This window comes from Thunnus albacares, chromosome 24, assembly GCF_914725855.1.
Source record: "Thunnus albacares chromosome 24, fThuAlb1.1, whole genome shotgun sequence".
Lineage (NCBI taxonomy): Eukaryota > Metazoa > Chordata > Actinopteri > Scombriformes > Scombridae > Thunnus > Thunnus albacares.
The window spans coordinates 8,594,465-8,616,622 of NC_058129.1; the positions used below are offsets into that span (position 1 = coordinate 8,594,465).

At 41.8% G+C, this 22,158-nt stretch overlaps 1 protein-coding gene across 1 annotated transcript; it reads right to left on the bottom strand.

Annotated features, from left to right (window-relative positions):
* Positions 1 to 23: 23 nt before the first annotated feature.
* Positions 24 to 20,569, bottom strand: jam2a (junctional adhesion molecule 2a). The gene is made up of 11 exons (XM_044344855.1): positions 20,058 to 20,569; positions 14,048 to 14,113; positions 13,720 to 13,830; positions 12,717 to 12,866; positions 12,438 to 12,625; positions 12,087 to 12,189; positions 11,427 to 11,534; positions 11,217 to 11,229; positions 8,735 to 8,806; positions 7,262 to 7,295; positions 24 to 2,560 (listed from the first exon to the last, which is right to left on the bottom strand). Exons 1-11 carry the CDS (start codon positions 20,104 to 20,106, stop codon positions 2,528 to 2,530), a joined length of 927 nt encoding a protein of 308 aa, XP_044200790.1. The 5' UTR covers positions 20,107 to 20,569; the 3' UTR covers positions 24 to 2,527.
* Between the last annotated feature and the right edge of the window lie 1,589 nt (positions 20,570 to 22,158).

Sequence of the window (22,158 nt, forward strand, 5' to 3'; positions counted from 1 at the left end):
CAAGAAGTTAAAGGATAGTTTCACACTTTTTCAGTCTTCAAATATTAATCAGCTGCCCAAATGAATTATTGAGCTTCTTCTAATCATCTCCCAAAAACTGGGGGACAAAATCCAGTTGTAAAAATGTTTTCTAAAATTAAAAGTAATATGAGACTTGTGCAGTCTCACTTTGACAATCATGTGAGAATCTTTCAAAGTTAGGCCATTTTTAGTACAAAATTCACTCTTTGCATGTCCAGTGTTTAAATAAGCAGCGGTGGAGGAACAGTAATATAAAAAGACAATAATTTTGGGAGATACTTGATTGCCTGCCAAAAATAGTAATTGCAATAGATTTGAAAGTGTTAATCAGGGTGAACCATAGCTTGCTCCAACTTCTTATAAATATACCCATATATACATCTATGTAAATGTCTAAAAAGGCCTTTTGACCAGTATTAAAACATAATGTATATAATCTCTGTAATTAGATATTTTTGTTTTAATCATGGCATTCTTACAGCATTATGTCAACTGTTGTGAATAGCTCTTCAGCTGGTAGTAATATATATGGAGTTATGTGAAATTCACTGATAAATTGGAGTGAGCCAAATGTTGGCTGACCTAGATGATTTGCTGTCGCTCTGATTTGGTCTTGCGAGTACTGTATCACGACAAGGTCAGAGATGAATTTAAGCTTTTCTAGGATGAATATTTGAAACCCAACATAGTGTCAGAAGGGGTAAGTTTCCATCTGACCTGTTGCTTTTGTGCAGCCCAACTTTAATGTTAAACTCAGGAAATGTACCAAGCAGTAGCTCACTGGGATTTGCAATGCCAGAGTTGCTAGATACACATAAATAGAATATGTGAACACTGTGTGAACTGTGCATGAATGCCTCGGTTATAACTAAATCTTATCTCTCATTCCCTATTCATAGGATTTTTAAAAAACGTGTCCCATGAAAGGCCCATGAAAACATAGCTTTAATCTCATTTATAGAGTCTCTATCAAATATTAAACTGGATTTGGGGTTTGAACTCTCGCTCTTGTGTATCAGGCTGCCTGTCAACCAGTCTCTGATGCTACATGCCTGTCAGAAAGAAATGCACTTGAAAGATAGTCTTGCTTTCGCCGCGCGAGTATTTCCCTGTTTGGGAATACAGAAGAGCTTGTGAGCATGTATGTGATGTGCAGATGAAAAAGATGCAGTTAAGTTTCTGGAATAAGGCAGTGACAATTGGGATGCAACTAACAATTATTTTCATAAAGATTTATCAGCCAATTTTCTCAATTAATTGCTTTGTCTATAAAATGTCAGATAATAGAGAAAATTTCTAATTTCTAAGATCCATTAGTGATGTCTTCAAATGTCATGTTTTGTCCTATCAATAGTCAAAAATCCAGAGAAATTCAGTTTACTATTATGACACAAATAAGCTGGAAATCCTCACTTAAGAATATGCAACTAGCAAATGTTTAACATTTTTGCGTAACAAAATACATTTTTTAAATTATTCGATTATGAAAATATTTGCAGACTAATTAGTGCAGTAGATCATGAAAGACAACCAGATTTTGCGTTAATGTCACACGAGTAATGATTACTTGTCAGTTTCTGATAATTGTGATTACAGGAATAATGGCAAATATGGCTTTTAATAGAAAACCTTTTTATTACTGATACACCATTCAAATAAAACTCTGAACAACCATTCACACACTGTCTAAAAACAGACACTCCATTTGATAAACATTGATAAACAGTGGCACAAAAATATAAAGACAGAAAAAGTAAGGCAAGTTCTTTACAAAAAACTGTGATCCATAGATAAATACGACAGACAAATTAAAAAGGCACAAGGAATATATATATATAATATAAAAAGACCATGCAGGCACATTAGGATGGAATGGGGTTGGTCTCGATAATTGGCTGGAGCGTTTTCCCTGACTGGGGCCCCAGTATTACAGAAAATTGGCATGTGGCAGATGCTGAGGTAAACTGCATTTATGTTTGAGTAGATTGAAAACCACTATGCAACTGAACAGCTTTCACTATGGCTTTAAGGATAATTCTCCTTTTGAAGATTAAAATTTTTAAAGCAACAAAATTTCCTTAAATGATCGTCTTTGGTAAAAGAAAACATAGGTAGTTAAAACGATTGGCCTGCAGAGGGAAGAAAACAACCAAATGTGTAGAAAGCTCTGTCCCTGGATCATTCAAAAAAGATCAATTGGAATTTCAACATCTGACCACCAGGGGGGAGCAGAGTGCCATGAAACTGTACTGAATCCCATATGAGCAGAAAACATTTATGACAGAGGCGACCCACACAGCAAAGCGAGAGAGTAAGAAGCCTTGCAAATCTGCTTGTCATTACCCATCCAAAAGGAGCGGTAGAGGAAGAAGATTGAAATTAGCATTTTATTGGAAGATCAAAGAGCTCATTCTGAGTCCAGAGAAGGAGGGGGGAAAAAAAATCTGAATCCAGTGTTGGCACCATATCACGAGGGTGATGTTATTCTTCAAGGAAGGCCAGCTTCTCAGAGCATGAATGACTGAGTGTGTTTGAAATCCTGGGACACAGAAAAGAAGTACTTAAGTATTGTTTTCTTGCATTTATTTCAGAATTACGGTTCTCTGTGATGCATCAATCAAAAACAGCGACTGGACTTCTTGAAGATGTTTCACCGCTCATCCCGAAGACTTCCTCGGACTGACTGGTGGTGAGTCCCATGCATTTAACCTCTTGTAGAGTTGTTTACACCTAGAGTCATTGAAGTCAAGTGTGGCTCATTAGTCCATCTGGTTGCCAAGTGAGAATAGTTGTAGTCATGTAATCAAGGTGTAATTTGGTGTTAAACTGTCTGGATAGGGATGTCAGGACAGTATTGTAAGTGGCTGATTAATTGTGTTGTAGACTAACTCAGTTGTTGAGTGATGTTATTCCAGTTTGACATAGATGGCCTCCTTCACTCTTCTTTTAAACCACCTTTAATCTCTATCCAGTATGTGTAAATTGCTGTCTTCAAAGGAGTGTCCCATATCCTTTTAGATGTAGGTAGACAGCTGAGTCTTGACCTGAGGAGATGGTTCATGTGCTTAAGTGCTTGTTTTGTATCCCTGATGTATAGAGCTGTGCATTCTTTGTTGCATTAGACTGTAGACTATGTACTACATTGCTCTGCTTAAATGTTTGGATGTGTAGTCTTTAGGATGGACAGGTTTCTGTCTTAGTGTGTTGCGAGGCTTGAAAAACACTAGGAAGCAGTGCTTGTTGAAGATCCTCTTGAGTTTCTCAGATCCTCCATCCACTTTAGGAATGACAGTGTTGTAGTGCTTTTTCTTCTCATCTTCACCTACAATCATGGTGTTCTTACTGGATCCTTGTGGCTGTTTTGACAAAGGCACAGTTTAAGTAGCCACAAGCTTTTAGAGCTTCCTTCAGGTGTTTGTGCTCCTCTTTCGCTCAGTACGTGTGGGCATATAGTCAGCCGTATTGTGCAGGGTTCTGTTAATCTCCAGCTTGTTCCATAGTGATTGATGTTTCCTGTATATTTCAATGTTAAGGCTTATTTCCCCTTCAATGTGTACTGCATAGCCCAAGAAAGCCTAACTATATTCCGGTATGTCCTCCCATGTGAACTGGATGTTGCTGTCCACTGAGTTTATATGTTCTGTGACACTTTTACTTCCTGGGATTTATTTTGATCTAAGTGTCATCCACATATCTGAGTAAGTGGCTAGGTGATGTTCCCTTGAAGGAACTCAGAGGTCTCTACTTCCTCCATGTAGAGGTTAGCCCCAACAGGAGACGCTGGTTGAACCCATGCTTCTGTGAGTAAAAACCCTTATTGTATTTGAAAAGGTGGTGTTCAGACAGGTCCCACATCTGGTCTGAGGTTGGTTCCGTTATTGCCTTGTAGCAGATGTTTCCTTAGTGACTCCACTGCCATCAATAATTGGAATACATGCGAAGAATGAAGCAATGTTGTATGACACCATGGTTTCATCAGAGTCCAGTTTCAGGTCCTGAACTTGATTGGCAAAGTCCTTGGAGCTTTGGATGTGGTTTGCAGTGTTATCAACCAAAGCCTCTTAACACTGCAAACCACACCCAAAGCTCCAAGAACTTTGCCAATCAAGTTCAGGACCTGAAACTGCACTCTGATGAAACCATGGTGTCATACAACATTGCTTCATTCTTCGCATGTATTCCAATTATTGATGGCAGTGGAGTCACTAAGGAAACATCTGCTACTAGACAAAACCATAGGCAAAAACGGAACTAACCTCAGACCAGATGTGGGGCCTGTCTGAACACCACCTTTTCAAATACAATGAAGGTCTTTACTCACAGAAGCATGGTTTCAACCAGCGTCTCCCATTGGGGCTAACCTCTACATGGAGGAAATAGAGACCCCTGAGCTCCTTCAAGGGAACATCACCTAGCCACTTACTCAGATATGTGGACAGCACTTAGATCAAAATAAAATCCAGGAAGTGAAAGTGTCACAGAACATATAAACTCAGTGGACAGCAACATCCAGTTCACATGAGGACATACCGGAATATAGTTAGGCTTTCTTGGGCTATGCAGTACACATTGAAGGGGAAATAAGCCTTAACATTGAAATATACAGGAAACATCAGTCACTATTTACTGACTCATCACTCACTATGGAACAAGCTGGAGATTAACAGAACCCTGCACAATACGGCTGACTATATGCCTACAAGTACTGAGCGAAAGAGGAGCACAAACACCTGAAGGAAGCTCTAAAAGCTTGTGGCTACTTAAACTGTGCCTTTGTCAAAACAGCCACAAGGATCCAGTAAGAACACCATGATTACAGGTGAAGATGAGAAGAAAAAGCACTACAACACTGTCATTCCGAAAGTGGATGGAGGATCTGAGAAACTCAAGAGGATCTTCAACAAGCACTGCTTCCTAGTGTTTTTCAAGCCTCGCAACACACTAAGACAGAAACCTGCCCATCCTAAAGACTACACATCCAAACATTTAAGCAGAGCAATATAGTACATGCAGTTTAATGCAACAAAGAATGCACAGCTCTATACATCGGGGAGACAAAACAAGCATTTAAGCACATGAGCCATCTCCTCAGGTCAAGACTCAGCTGTCTACCTATATCTGAAGGATAAGAGACAGTCCTTTGAACACAGCAATGTACACATACTGGATAGAGATTAAAGGTGGTGGGAAGAGGAAGCCATTTATGTCAAACTGGAAAAAACATCACTCAACAGAGGAGGTGGTCCACCACACAATTTATAAGCCTCTTACAATACTGTCCTTTCCTCCCAGGCAGTTTAACACTATTTACACCTCGATTAATGTCTGCAACTCTCACATGACAACCTGGTGAACTAAAGACCCACATGTGACGTCAATGACCCTGAAGGTGTAAACCTCCCTACAGAGGTGAGATACAGGGGCCTACCCACCAGTCAGAGGTGAAACATCTTCAAGAACCTAAAAACAAGCCCAGATAACATCAGCTGGCAATTTTCTGTGTTTTTCTTATTGTCAACAAATCTCATGTCCATCCAAACCAACAATAAACCCATCCTACTTACATGTATTGTGTGTGTATGCAAAGCCTGATATGTCATATTCCTCGGTGTTGTAGACCTCTGTCACCTAAAAACTATTAAACACATCAATGAGCCACACTGGGTGACATGTTCCTTCACCCTGCAGTCAATGGCTACCACAGTTTGTTTAGAAACAGCTCCAAAGACTAACAACAGTGAAAAGATAGTCACACGCATGAAAGAAGTTCCTTGTACAGCAGACGCCACTGCGCATGTGCGGGAACACAGTTTTATTTACAGAGCTTCACTAGCTTATTGTGCTACATAACACAACATCTAGACTTTGTACAATGCAGCACAAAGTCAAGAGGTTGTGATATGTAGCACAACAAGCTAGCAAAGCTCTGTAAATGGAACTGCATTCCCACACATGTGCAGTGGCATCTGTCGTACAAGGAACCACTCTCCTGAAAGTGACTATCTTACCACTGCTATTACTCTTTGGAGCCGTTTCCTACAGTGGCCATCAAGGGCAAACGCGCTGCATCTTAAGCAAACACATCCCAATAGACAAGACACAGGCAAATTAAAACATTTTCATCAATTTGACAACACGCACGCAACATTTAGAAAACACACTGCGAATACCACAACACATTACAGTAACGACAACTGAAGTGTTTCCAGAGGACATTAAAGAGTGATGAACATATCAATAACTCATAAGCGAAACATTAAAACACAAATGAGGCCTCTTTCCTACTGTAGTAAGGTAGACAATGAGCTACAACCTTATTTTCACCAAAACGAGCTGTCCAAATAACATTGTTCTCTAGGTACAGCCAACTGTGAGACCAGTGCACAGGGACCATCTAAAAAGTGCAACACCAAATAGAGATACTTCAAACAATATTCTTTTTTTTTTCCAAAACTATTTGTTGGAGTATAACCAACAGCGGACCACTGATGTGTGAAATCATTTTGAAGACACTACACTGTATAAGAATAATTGTTTGAGGTATCCCTTTTGGTGTTGCACTTCTTAGAAGGTCTCACAGTCAGCTGTACCTAGAAAACAACGTTATTTAGCAAGGGCGGCTCGTTTTCGTGAAAATAAGGTTGTAGCTCGTTGTCTACCTTACTACAGTAGGAAAGAGGCATCATTTGTGTTTTAATGTTTCGCTTATGAGTTATTGATATGTTCATCACTCTTTAATGTCCTCTGGAAACACTTCAGTTGTCGTTACTGTAATGTGTTGTGATATTCGCAGTGTGTTTTCTAAATGTTGCGTGCGTGTTGTCAAATTGATGATAATGTTTTCTTAATTTGCCTATGTCTTGTCTATTGGGATGTGTTTGCTTAAGTTGCACCGTGTCTGCCATTGATGGCCACTGTAGTTTCTAAACAAACTATGGTAGCCTGCGGGGTGAAGGAACATGTCACTAAAGTGGTGTGACTCACTTACGTGTTAATAGTTTTTGGACAACAGAAGTCTACAGCACAGAAGAATAAGATATATCACGCTTTGGCTATACACACAATACTTAGTAGGATGAGTCTATTATTGGTTTGACTACACATGATTTGTTGACTATAAGAAAAACAGAAAATGTGCTAGCCTTATCCTTAACTTCAGCGACACTACTCGGTGCCTAAAATGAAAGGGGAAGTGGGAGGTGCAGAGACGGAGGGGAAGAAGAAAAAAAATCAGACTTACTTCTTGGGGCGGAGGGATGTAGTTGACATTGGACCTGAAAGACAAAGACATGGTAAGCATATCGGACAGTTTGACACAGTCACAAAGAGAAGAAGAAACTCGAGGCGGACAGCTATATCCTGAGTCATATCTTGCCCTGCATAAATAATGCACATCATACATGGCAAACCTCCCATTGGGTAAAAAGGAAGTGCTGCCTCTGAACTGGAGCACTGTATTTAGCTGGAGAGAGGACTGTAAGGAACCTGTAAGTCTGGATGTCTGTTCTTAATAAATACAAATATACACAAAATGAGTTGGTATATACAGTTGGCTGGTTTGTCTATGGAAGCAAAAAGCAAGCATAATGATTTGAATCTTCTACACAACTGAAAACCTGTTTGAAAAATGTAACCACTACAGAAAACTGAAAGGAATAGGAAATGAACAAGTATACAAACTTCAAACAAGCCAGGAGCGCTTGATGGTTATACAAGATAGACTATTCCATGAGCTCGGCACAAGCGTGTCATCATGAGAGCTTAATGACTAAACAAAATCACATCGTATATACATAAAGCTTCCAGTGCACTCGAGTGTGGAAGGCAGTTTGTGTCTCATTTCAATGACTACAAATGTTCAATTGTATACAAACTATGTAACAAGCACAGCTCCTATATCCTTCAACCCTACATCTATGGTGAATAACAATCAAGGGTAGACTTCCCACAGAGGAACCCACACAACTACCAAATTCACTATGAGGGGCAAAACCTGACATGGGTACACCTTAGAGGTGAGAGTATACATGAAACACACAAAAATTTGAAAAGCATCATAACGGCAACTCAAGAAAACTAATACAAATATATAACACATCAAAGAATAAGCTGTCTCTGATATATACACACAAACATTTGAGAGCGCCGTCTGATAAGAATAAAGCAGATTAATAAACCATGAACATTTGACGGTCCATTAAACCTCTGTTCTAACCCTTCTTGCTCTTTGTGATCAACTATACTGTGTTTTACTGCAGCCAAATATACAATATAGTTGTTCTCATTTACATATTTTTCTGTGTCTCTTGTCAGATAACGGAACAAGTATGAAATTTGAAATGAATGTTACAATTCAAGCACAGCCACATAGCATCACGACGCAGCATAAATACATTTGCAGCTCATTTATATGAATGTGGTGATAGATACTTTCATACTTGACACAGGAAAATATGTAAATGAGAACTATATTGTGAATTATGCTGCATTAAAACAGCATAGGTGATCACAGAGAGCAGAAGGGGCCAGAACAGAGGTTTAACAGGTCGCCTCAATATGTATCACCAAAAACGTCAAAATCCCAGCTACCAAGGATAAACGATCAAGCCTGAATAATTTCACAACTAAGTATTCAGCTACATATAAGATTCAAATGATTATTACAGCGGTTATTTGCTTCCATATCTGTCTGTCAGTCTGTCTAAGCACTCACGTGTCCTCAGTTCTGTGCAGGGTTTGGCTGCTGATGTGGGCTGCCCCATGACACTGGGAGATCCAAAATGACCTGTTGGGGTCAGTTTGTTGGCTTTAAAAAGGTTTAACGAGAGGGGTGGTCATTTCAGACTCACACTGCACACCATGCTTTTACGGAGGGGGTTGGGGGGTGGGGTGGGGGGTTATTAGCGGCAATGCTGTACAGACATGCAGCCGATCATGATGCAGCAGAGCCAAATTGAAATGATGGGGGTGAGCCAGCCAAGTGGTGAGCCAATCACATGCAGCAATCCAACACCCATGATATACAAAATCCACACCCTATGCAACTTTTTGCTACTGCCTTTTCTTTAAGGTTTGTGCTGCAGCTGTGGAAGTGTCCTTGAGCAAGACGTCTACTTACTGTGACTGGATATCTGTTCTTAAGTGGCTATTTAATAATTGATGTTCCCCAGGGCTCCAGTTTAGGCCCCTTATACATTTCTATAGTTAATTAAAGGAAAAACTACAGAAATCAGTTTCAAAAGTAGCTTTGAAATAACTCTTGATAATAAGCTTTTTATAGGGCTGTCAATTGATTAAAGAAAACCTCATCACACAATTTGCTGTGATCAATTGCGATTAAATGCTTTTTTCTTCTTAATATTTTAGCTTGTAATAATGGATATTAAAATGTAAAATCACGGAATTAATGTAAAATACTGTTGTTTAATAGCATCTTATATGCCTAATATAGGCCTATATGTTAAAGTGCCAGTTGAATTTCAAAACCATCAAGACCATTAAAATCAGCTTAGAGGGCAATAATTTCTTATATGTACTAATATAAATGATGATTAGCAACAATAAATGTGTTCCATGTTCAAGTGCCAGTTGAATTTTAACAAGGTCCACAATAGTCCTTGCAAATATGAACAAGGAAAGATTTGGATTCACACATGGAAGACACAAAGAGAGAGACAGATCAAAGGGACCCCTTTTCCCTCGCCAAAATTTAACCTAATGACATGATTGGTACAAATGGATGCCTTAAATCGTCTACTTTCATATGATACCAGTATCTTCACTCTAGCTTCTTTGAACCTGCTACACAGTAATGTGTTAATCATTTATTTTTGTCTTATGTTTTGTGACGCAATTGATAGCCTTGTCCTCCTAAAAAGTGTTTGAGGTTATAAATTGCTAGAAATTAAATATAAAACTGTAAACAATGTTTCTTTAAATATATACTGTATGTAATGTAACCATCAGAATACATAGACAGTGAGGTGTATTGTTCAAGGACACTTTGACTTAACTCTAACTTGTATTATTTTTTATGATATTAAACCTCCCTGACAAACAGCCCAAATTCTTCACTTCTTTTTTACAACTGTCATCTCTAAGGATGATGTAAAACTGGAGTCTGGTCAGTGTTTAACAAGGTATAACAGCCATCCTTCTCACCAGGTCCTGGCCATGTCCTTTTCTCTGAAAGGCACAGTTACACCCTAGATCTGCATTCCTACTCTGTTAACTTGTGCCTACTATTGGTGCATCAGAAATCATGTCACATTGTCTTTGAGTCTTTGTGAAGAAGCCTGTTCTATAAATAGAAGTTGACACTGACAGCTCCAGTTAGCTCAGTGGGATAAGCATCAGACTTTAACCTAGACAAAGAGCTTTCGCATCAGCTTCAAGGAGAGCTCCACGCTGACTCTCCATCAAATGCTGCGCAGTAACAAGCAAGTAATCAAATAACAAAGTCAAGCAAGTTAGACCAGTCACATGAGGACATGCATTTATGTCCGCGGTTTCTGGCTTAACAACCAGTCGGGCATCAAAACATCCTTACACCCACCCTGGTGTATTTGCAGGACAAGGCCTGTTATTGTGTGTAAATGCACTGCACTGCACTACCAGCCCTCTGTTATGCCACTTTCTCATCCTCCAATCCCTTCAATATCTAAATAATCCATTTCAAATTACCCCTCCAATCAGTTTAATTGCCTGCAATTCTTTCAAGTGACAATATTTTCCTCCTTGCTGATTAACGGCCAGTAATTATTCCGTAATTATGTTGCACTGATTATTTCTCTTCCTCTGCATTGTTAGATCATCGGTCGGACAAACTTGACACAATTTCAACAGATGTACATCTGCCTGCAAGAGGCAATCGATGTATATAAAAAAAAAAAAAACTTTTCCCATGGCTCTTACATCTGTTGGCGCCAATCACCAGATGAGTAGAAGAACAGGCGCTGCTGTAGCTCAAAAACACACACACGTATAGACGCACACAGCCACAGCTGTCACTCTACACAATCCTGACTCAGCACGCAGACACACAGTCTAAGTGCAACAACAACAGACCACCCCCCTCCCACCCCCCCTCTTCCTCCTCCTCCTCCTCCTCCTCCTCCTCCTCCTCCTCCCTCAGTCTTTAGGATATTAGCCTGTGTTTGTTCACATCAATGTTAATGCAATCACAGAGCTCTTACCTTCCTCTGTGTCCTGTTGATGGATGAGTCGGGAGGATCATGCAAGACAAAAAAAAAAAAAAAAAAGAAAAGAGCGTGTGTCACATTTTATGGAGAAAGTACAAACAATATTTCTAATAATTGATGTACAGCTCATACAAGCAGATCAAGTGTCTATTAGATGAAAAAAACAAATTACTGAAAACAACTGAACTAAAGGGACAAACTCACTGCTGAAGAAGCCGTTGCGATGCAAGACGAATCCCCCGCATCCGCAGACCACGATGACCAGGCAGACCACCACCACCGCCGCCACCACGGCTGTGACGTTGACGTCCTCTGGAAGCAGGAAGGAGATGGGAATAAACACTTGAGTTATGATCTGTTTGTCACGTGAGGTGAGAAACGGATGGAGAAAAACTCTCCCTTTCCTATTTCATTACGTTGAAGCAGTAAGTCACCAAAAAAAAAAAAAATGGGGGGAAATATATGGACCTCAAACATCAACCTCAACAGGAAGGCTATATTTTAAATGCAACTCGGTCTCTTCCTGTACTCCTATAATACTCTCAATAATTTATTAATTGCGTGACATGCTTGTGTGCATTAACCTAGAGCACGTTGTAGGATTTATTAGCAAGTTGATGACCTTTCCATACAAAACAGCATAATTTTAGACAATATAACTTGTCCCAATAGATACAGTAGCCCTTCAAGCTTTGAGTTAGTTTATAAAGGTGAGTACGCTCTCGTACTCTGTTTTAGAAGCAGGGAGAAGTGAGTTTAGCAGGCTTTTCCTCTCCACTGCATCCCTGACTTTCTCCATTACTGAAAGGTTTGGGGGGAAGAGGCAGGATAAAGTGCTGACACACACAAAAAAAACACACACACCTATCGTCATGTGCTTGCCCTCACACTTCTTGGGCTGTCCCACCCCGTTCGAAGCCTCGCAGCTGTACCGGCCGGTGTCTTCTTTGGCCACAGTTTTAAACTCCTGCAGCAGACACAAGGAGAGAAGAAGAAAACTTTCATGAGGATGGTTTTAACAGTTGTTAGAAAATAGAGAACATGAGAACATTTTTACTGCTGAAGAGCAATCAAACTAAACTAAATAGAAGCATCTCTATCCTCCTTTCAATAAGACATGTTACTGTAAGGAGACACTGTAAAATATTTCCCAATACACACTCAACCCTTTCACATTTTCTTTATCTACACACACACCAGTGTTCCTTCTCTCACCAGTACTCCTGTGTGTGAGTTGATTAGATAGGTGGCGTTGGCGTGCCGTGGCGTGCTGATTGGCTGGTTGTCCTTGAACCAGACGTACTTAGCAGGCGGGATGCTCTGCTGGTCCCTACAGCGCAGCTGCACTACTGAGCCCGTCACTGCCGAACTGGGGATTTCACAGGACGGGGTGTGTGGGGGTACTGGAGGACATTACAGAGTAAATATTACAAAAGCATAAGCAAAACCTAATTTTAGCCTTTTTTTTCTTTGTTGATTCTCAGGCAGTCTTACCCAAGACTTTGAGGGTGACATTAGTCTCGCCCAGATTTACAGAGTCAAGAGGAGCGCTGATCTCACAGCGGTACTCCCCAGCATCCTCCTGGGTCACCCTTTTCAGCGTCACTGTCGCACCTTCCATGGTCGCCCGCCCTTCAAAGGAACCTGAGAGAGAGAGGACATGAAGATCAGAGGACATGTCTTCCCTGGCTGAGGGCTAAGGCTACTATAAGCAGACATCATGTTTATAGCATCGTTAAAATGATTCAGGTACGTTTTTGTTTGTAGAAAAATGAGACGATCCCAGTGAAAACTGGTGCAGTCCTCTTTGCTTGTTTTGCTTCCATAATTTACATTTATTTTACTTTCTACTGAATTAGGTTTTAACCAAGGTAAGAAGTTAGTTGAGATGGTTTATGAGCCTCTAACAAGTCAACTTTTCAGCAACATAAAAAAGAAAGATGTCTCCAGATAGACCATAATGCATTTCTGCATTTCTTACACTGACATCAAAATGTTTTTCATCACTCAGGTGAATTTAAAAGCTGCTCGTTGGCAGCAGCTCTTCCAAAGAAGTAACTCTTTATTCACGTCACCTTTTATGCTAACTTCAGCTGTGGGGTGGAGTTGCGTCAGAGAGGTATTTTGAAGCCTTGATATATTTGAGTAAAACTCTCAGGCTAACTGCGTTGTCCTTTTAAGACTGTGACCAGGTGAAAGCTATGATTCATTATTTATTTCACCCATTAAATTCACATCACTAAACCTTAACGGTGAGAGAGAGAGAGAGAGAGAGAGAGTGATCAAGGATAAGAGACACGCTATGATTTTATGCTTTGACCTCATTGACACATGCTAAAATATCTCTTACACTTTATACATCATTCCTGTCTCGCTGTACTTGGGTGTTTTCTCTCATCCTTTGTGGCAAACCCCCTCCAGCTGGTACTGCAAGCTGATTAAAACAAATGCCCTGTTTGTCACCCAAGGGATAAAGAGCGACAGGCCGCTTTCTCACCTTTGAATTGTCCATCAAAGTACACAAAGGAGACATCTTTCCCCTTCCTCTTCCACTCGATGCGCGGACTCTGGTCCTTCTCTGTGCGGAACATGCAGGACAGCACTGCATCTGAAAGAAAGGAACAAGACCAATGAGATATTTATGGCAGAGCAGCGAAGCCTTCGATCACTGGCATTTTTAACTGCTTGCTCTATTTATAGCCTCATAGTTTATTCTGTCAGAGAGAATCTGATAGAAGCTCTTGAGGATAAAAATGGCTCAAAAAGTGAGACGAGGCGGCCTGGATGTGAGCTGCTTTTTTTCTCTTTTTTTTTTTTTGCCTCACCTGAGAACTCCCGCACCTCCACCTTGTGTCTGTTGGTCGACACGGTAACAGGAACGGAGGGGGAACCTGGTGGTGGTGGAGAAGGAGAGTGGGAGATTAAAAAAAAAAAAAAAACAGAGGAGAGCAGTTCAGAACACAATATCGCTTGTCATCCATTAGGGGGGCAAGGTGAATTGGGTAAAGTGCTCCACATTGCCCGCCAAATGCAAGAGGAGAATGCTTAATGGCTGTCTTTGGACTCTCTTGCTCGACCGAGGAGGACGCAGCAGTCTGAGTTTCTCCTGGAGATGTGAGGTGACGGCAGGATTACTCCCTCTTCTGCTTTAATCCTGGGGGGGGATGGGGGTGAGGGGGGGGGGGTTAAGGAGCAGCCCGCCGTATGTTAATTTAAGCACAGGTTAGGACAAGGTCGCCAAACCTCCAAAGCTCACCGCAGAGGCTTGTCCAGATTAACCTGATGAATGGGGGACATTAGCTAAAGAGGCAGATTGCACACTGTCGGTGTTTGCCTCTTTGCCGCCTGCGTGTCACAGATACCCCCACAACATCCAAACAGGAAGAGGAAGCGGGAGCTGCCTTTCCTGTGTGCTGATTGGTTTAGGGAGACGGATTATTGTCTGATTGTGCTGTTGATTACAGGTTAAATGGGGTGGGGAAGGTCACCTGAGTGAGAAACAGGTTAGAAACATGCACATCATGGTAGGAACAGCTAATCTCTAAAAGCCTCACAGCTCCCAGAAGTCTAGCAAATTAAGAAAAGTTTTTAAAAAAAAAAAAATAAAAAAAAAAAAAGATTTTTAGACTGAAGGCCATGAAATTACATAATAAATGTTGAATGGGCCTCAAGGGTACTTAGCGGAACATTAAGGCCTTCGCAAAACTCATTTTTAGTTCAAGATGTGAAAACTTCTAACTAATTTGGCGGAATGAAGAGGTCACAGGAGAGGAGCCTTCACACACTCAATAACTTAACTCGCCCGTAGGAGACACACACACATTTACTTTTCCTGCCATTGTTTCAGCAAATAGCATGACGCGTACAGATTAACATCTCAAAATCCTCAACATTTACACTGGGATTACTTAGTCAGTCCTCCAGTGTCCTGTTTGTCAGTTACTTCCTGTGTGAAGCCCATTGTTACTTAACTACAGAGGTTCGAAGGGAGGGGTGACCACGGAAGAATGGAAGGCGAACTGAGACAAAGAGCAGGAAGCGTGGATGTAAGAGAACAGGAAGGTGGACATGTCGGATGGCCATACAAACTGAGCATGGAGCTATAAGCAGAGCTATAAAAGTCTCTCTTGCTCTTATATCCACAACTGCTATTTTTAATTTCGCTGTTAAATAAACAACAGCCTATACAATAGTAATGTCATCTACAAAATGCAGCACTATGCACTTTTTAAAAGCTTTTCCTAAAGTTGGCTCAATTTTCACCAGCCTCACTTGGTCAAACTTCCTGCTAAGTGAATTAAAACTGCACGCTCTCCCACCAGACGCTCTTCTCTTCCCTTCACTTTGCCATGTGTTGACTTGCGGCAGTGTAACAGGATTATCATCGTAGCCTTGGCTCGTGTACCTCGACACCCTCTGAGGAGCATTGTCTCGCTAAAGGATGAACACGAGGAGGGAGGGAGATACAATGAGATTAAAAAGGGGGGACGAGAATGAACGACAAAGGAGAGATGAGCGGCCCTAAGAATAGAATACAAATGAAAAGGAGAGGAGGAGAGTGAGGCGGAGGCGGCGGTGGAGAGGGGACCAGAGACCCGGAGAGGCATGAATAAAAGAGAGAGTGGGATTGAAGGCGAAGGAGATCCTCTCAGACAGTAGGGCTGTGAATGGGAGAAGCTCTTGTCACATAGTGTGAGACCAGGCCCGCCGCCACCTTGAAGGGTGTCTCTTTGAGAAAAAGGAAATATAGCAGTGCTGACAACATGCCTACAATTTATCTCTGCATGGCTGACTGTCACACTGACTGACACACACACACACTGACATAAAAAAAAATGAGCAAAAAGGTTCTGTATGTGAGGTCCTGCTGCCCCTGTGTCGCACTTCGCTTTGTGCTCCACTAGTACGAGCACTGTCAGCTTCAATGGCCTCAATTAGCTACAAAAAGGCGTCGAGGCAGACGACAAACACATGGCCTGTTCGGTTCATTTCACAACTGCATGGTGGGTAATGTTCATATGGTGTGGCTTTCTAAATAAAAGGCCTGCTGTCCAAGAAGTCAGCGTTCAGAGACAAATGCCTGCACTGGATGTCATTTCAGTGTTGCCTCTGTTGTAGGTTTTTTTTGGCTTTACTGCTCAGTTTTAGACCAAGCAGTAAACATATGAATTCAGGCAAAGCACAAACATCTAATTAAATACGCATGAGGCATCCAAATGTAAGATATAATCCTACAAGACATATAGCCTGAGGTTGGAATTATGGTTCTCAGAAGATACACGTAAATGTCTCTCCGGGTCTACACAGAGAAGGGCATTATGGGTATATGTAGGAGCTCACACACCTCCCAGGATCTCAGCAGTGCATCATGTGGAGCGGAGTGTCCAACAAGCCGATTGGTTAATCCAGCTCCCATTGGGAGATGAGTTTGTGACGGGCAAGAAAAAACATGCAAAAACTCGAAATCCGAAGTATAAAAGAAACAGTTGCCTAAATATCTAACAATGACCCTGAGCAGCCCAGAGAGGCATGTTTCAGCCTTAACATGTAGACGTAAGCTAACATTTCGCTCATTTCAAGCCTCATTTTAGTCAAAGTCAAAGCGTTTGTCATATGCACAGTTAAAACAAGTTTCCCTGTACAATGAAATTCTGAAGCTTCCCGTATAGTGAGGTGGGTTAGATTGGGGGCAGTGGATTGGATCTGTTGATCAGTCTGATGGCCTGAGGATAAAAGCTGTCCCTCAGCCTGGAGGTCTTGCATTTCACACTTCTGTACCTCCTGCCAGAGGGCATAAGTGTGAAAAACCTGCAGAGTCTGATGCTGCAGGCTCTTCTATGGACTCTACGGTGCTAGGTGTCCTGCAGAGATGGTAGGGGCACCCTGACGACCTTCTCCGCAGTGTTTACCACTCTCTGCGGGCGTTAACGGTCCATGGCGGTGCTGTTCTCATACCACACAGTGATGCAGCTGGTCAAGATGACCTCTATGATGCAACTGTAGAAGCTTGGTGATATGCCGAATTTCCTTAGTCTTAGAAAGTACAGCTGCTGTTGTGCTTTCTTGAGCAGCTGGGTGATGTTAAAAGTCCAGTTGAGGTCATCACTGATGTGGACGCCCAGGAATTTAAAGAAAGGAGTTTCATTTTAGCCCTGATGTCCACCAAAAGTGGATGTTTTTGAACCAACGTAAAATGGTTCAGTAGTTCACAGCAAAAAAAACAAGTATTCTAGATTAGCTCACATTGAGTCGTTTTACCCAACGTTACACGGTAGCCAGCTGAGTCAGGCTGTTTGTCAGAACACTTGGTTGTGAGGACCAGTTATTAGCTGGATCTGGTTCATGTATGTCTGCCAGATTTGATAAGATGTCAGTCGTGTGGACTGATTTGGGCTGAGAATCAGCTCAAGTTAGCCGCACCCAAGCCAGATTTGGACAGGCATTGGCACGCTAAATTAGTCCAAGACTCTAGGCCAGCAAAATTGCTCATATAATGAAAGTTTTAATATGAATGCAACATCAAAGAGATCATTTTCTTACACAGTATGAATCATACACTGAAATGGGTGTCAAAAAAAAAGCTTATCTGGACTTTTTCAATAAAGTTTATATTTGCTTCGCAGCAGCATGTCTCTGGTGGTCCTCCAGTATGGCACCAGGTATGGCATCTACAGGATTTAAAACGCTTTCTGCTGAGGGCCTGTTGTGCCTCTGAAGCACAGAAACATCTAGACAAAGGCAACAACAAAGAAGCAAGCTTACACACACACACACACAAACACATCTTGTGCGTGGCATTAACATCAACCAAACACTGCGACAGCTTAAACTCACAGAGGGACACCCACCCTCTTGCCTGAGCAAAAATAGAAAGATGGCACGATCGCTCCTTGGCACGCAGCTTTGCTCTCATTACGTGGTCCGTACAGAGTGTTACCGGGGCTGGGTGTTGCCAGAGCTGAGCTGAGGTCAAAAGCATGGTGCAGTAATAATTAAGGCACTTATTCAAATTAACAGGGAACAAATGAAAAAGGGAGGGAGATGGACCCATAGGAAATATCCTGTCTGGCTGTGTGATACAGATAACATGAGTGTGGGCAACACACACGTTTCAAGGCTGTGGGGGCACAGAGAAAAACAGGGTGAGGACTGTGTGTGTGTGTGTGTGTGTGTATGTGCTCTCTATTCGAACAAAGCCCCTCTGTATGACTGTAACCCCGTGAGCAACAGCTGTCTCAGTCAGACGCAGTGTGTGTATGTGAGAGAGAGAGAGAGAGAGAGAGGGAGGTTGAGATGGGGGATGATGGGTTTCTTGCCACAGGGACCCACCCAAAACACTTCCTCCTAGACTTTTTTAAACAATACAACCATCAGGCGTTCATTGGAGCTGAAGTAGATTCATTGCTGCTCTGTTAAACTGTTGACCTCTATCAGCGAGCCAGATGAGTGATTTCTGTCAGGTTGTCCACAGCAGGCCCGGATACACACACACACACACACACGCACCTCTGAACTCGTGACCCGGTGGCCTGACAGGTGGCAAAATGTGGACAACACAGAGTAAAAATGTGCGTCACTCACTCACACTGTCTCATCACATCCATCTGACACTGCTACTGCTCCCCCGTAGTGCTAACAGCACTTCCACTGTTTTCTATTTTCCTGCATGTCACACAGCTTTCCACGCAAGGCAATCAAGGAAAGTTAGATGCTTTTTTTTTTTTTTTTTTTTTTTTTTGGTTATTCTAAGACACCGGATTTTCTCAATTTTTTCAACTCATTTCCACCGGAACATTCACATTTTCCTGTTTTGTTCCCAACCCCCATCAGTCTCCTGGTTACAGACATGCTATGAAAACACGTTGTCACGACCGAGAACTGTTTGAAGTTTCTGGTGGTACTCCAACCACTGACCTCACACACACACACACACACAGATCCGCCACCTCTTCAGCCAAAATGGGTGCCCACCCGCTACCGCCGTACTGCCCACACCCTTGGGTGGCACGCCGCCAAGTACAACTTTAGAGCCAACTTGAAGGAACCCAGCCTGGCTGCATCATCACACAACCCACTCTCACAGCGGGGCTTTAACTACATAGAGCAGTGGTAGAGCAGGGGTCCTTGAGGGGCTTCCAGCAAAAAGGGAAATCATGTATTTTCACTATAATTTCATCCATAAGTAACACAATGACAGGATGTATGACTATTTTGGTCATGGGTTTCGTAGACTTGCTGTAATAAAATATCTAAAAGCACAAATCTTATCAGATGGGCGTCCGTGGTCTAATTTGTGTCAGGGGTCCTTGAAAAAGTGAACCACTAACAGAGGAACTGACTGAAAAAACAAAACTGCAATAAATGATTTCATCAGTTTTTATATTAAACTTCAAATTGTTAAATTCTGCCACTGGGTTTAAACTTTGTTTTCAATGTAAATTCATGTTTTCAGATGAATTTATCTTTGTTAGAAACAACTGGAAGGCAAAATAAAACTACACATTAAAGACATATTTACTTAATCTGAGCTTTGGTTTTAAAAAAATATATATCAGCATTTGTTTAAAAAGTATACACCTAAGCCTAGAGTGCTACATTAAAAGACTTTTCTGCAGAGTATTGATCCCTGGACATCAATGTTTCTGTGTAAGCTGTTAAAAAAAAAAGACATGATGATAAATAAAAAGTAACATGCAGGATCAGCTAAAATACACTAAAGCTACCCGGCACTTTAATCATGTCCACCCTAAGCTTCATCCCTTGGAGAGACAGAGAGACACAAATACTAACAGAGAGTTAATTCTTCTGAATAAATAGTTTCCGTTCCCCACTTACATTGCATGAGTAAAATAACAATAGGAAGATACAGGGACGTCCCCTCCATTATCGTCCACAACTCTGGCTGAGTCTAGTCTTTCCTGGACGGAGCGAGGAGGCAGATCCTGAGCCTCAGCTTTCTTCTCGCACTTGTTCACAACTCTCCAATAATTCATCCAGCTTCCAGGGAATGCTGTTCTCCACGGGGGGAAGCGACCGGACCGACCCGGCGCGTCGCGGAGTGGAGCGGAGCGTCACGGCGCGGCAGGCGAGCGGGTGAGCGGGACGCACCTCCGGAGACTGATAGCGCCCGAGAACCTGGTGTCCTGACTGAGAGGGGTCTGAGCTGGGAACGGTGTGCCTCGGTTACTATCACAGAGCCGGATGGATGTCCGCTCTCCTCTGTGGTTGTGCGGTTTCGGCGCTGGTTGAGGTGGAGATGGAGGTGGAGGGAGGGCGGGGTGTGCTTTCAGACGAGTAGAGCGGCGGAGCGCCGAGAGCGCAGCGCCGTGTCCAAGACGCGCACTGCACTGCCAAATGGCCACATAACACTGGACTCAACTGGGTATGGCAACAAGGTGTGGCACCCATCATACCTTAACACGAGTGGGACCCCGTTTCACCTCAAAGTTTTTAAAAAATACTCCTGGAGAGCAAAGATTTAACTAAAAGATTAATCTGAAAGCCACATCTGGAGCACATCTGGTGACCTGCTCCTGATAATTTAACAGCTAGTTTTAAACCTAACTGCAATATTAAATACAGTTTATCATTCTTGAAGTCTTCTAGGGATGTGAAACCAAATCAAAGTTATTATGGCACCACTTTCTAATAAGGCTCCATTATAAAAGGGCTTTTGGTTAAAGAACAGATCAGTTATTAGTCTTCAGTCTCTTAAATGTCACACCTGATCCATCTCTGGATAATAGAAAATGTAAAAAAAAAAAAACGAATTATACTTACTTTGCAAAGAAATTTTGTTATCTCAGGTAGGAGGAAACTCTTCTAGTGTAAGTTATTCATCCATCATTTATCACTTGTTTATAGAGAAGCTAAACCAAAGGTATGTTTTCTATGATTTTTGGGGCTCTTAACTTTCATATTTGGAAACTTTTCAGTAGTGGGGACTTGGGGGAGATGATGATTTTGTTATTGGGTACATGAGTTACATTTATTGTAATGGTTTCTGCTCCTCAGGTGACTATTATTTAAGTTCTTTCATTATTTGAGTTTTGTTGGATGTTTTTCCTTTTTTGCAACAAAATTTTGCTGGATTCAGTTGTATGTAGTCCTATTTGTTTCTAACACTGCCTTTTTTTTTGCTATTTCTCCATGTTTTCTGGGGGTTTTGCGTTTATTTGGGTTGGAATTGACATTCTGATTTGTGTGTGGGTGCTGCAATCTCTTTTGGTTTTCTATCATATGGAGGATGAACTTACCTATAAATATAAAAAAGGCGAGAGATAAATTAAATTAAGTGCATAATGATAAGTTAGTTTTCTTAACAGGAAGCTTGGTGCTGATTAGTGCCAGTATGTGAATCTAACTGTCCAGCACAGAGATAACACACCACAACTGTTTCATTAACCTCAGTCCTGCAGATCAATGAGTCCCCAGTGGATTACTATCGACTGAACGCTGGATTGGTTCAATGATCCGACCAACATCAAGATTTAACACCTGACAAACAGCATCCAGTCCGTCTTTCCACTGGTGAAACATAATGAGGGAACCGCTGAAGGTGAGTTCACTGTTAACCTCACATTACGCAAGCTCTTCAGCATAAAATGGAGAACAGGAGCACATTATAAATTAATTTCTAGGAATGCATTATTCCAGAGTGTTTTAGTAGCTATTCAATTTTAATCATGTTGGAGCAGCAGAAAGTCATTCCTAAACATTTCTCCAGCTCAAGCAGCGAGGAGGAATTCAGGGCACTGATTCAAACATCTCAATCGGTGCTGGTGGTGTGACTGGCTGTGAGTCCGAGGCATATGTCCCTGGGTGTGTCTCGCACATTGTCATGTGTGTATGTGTGTTGTTGTGGGGGGGTGGTAGTAGTGAGTGGGAGCAACAGCTGCACAGCGGCCAACTTTTCAGGCCCGAGGCTTTGCTCAGT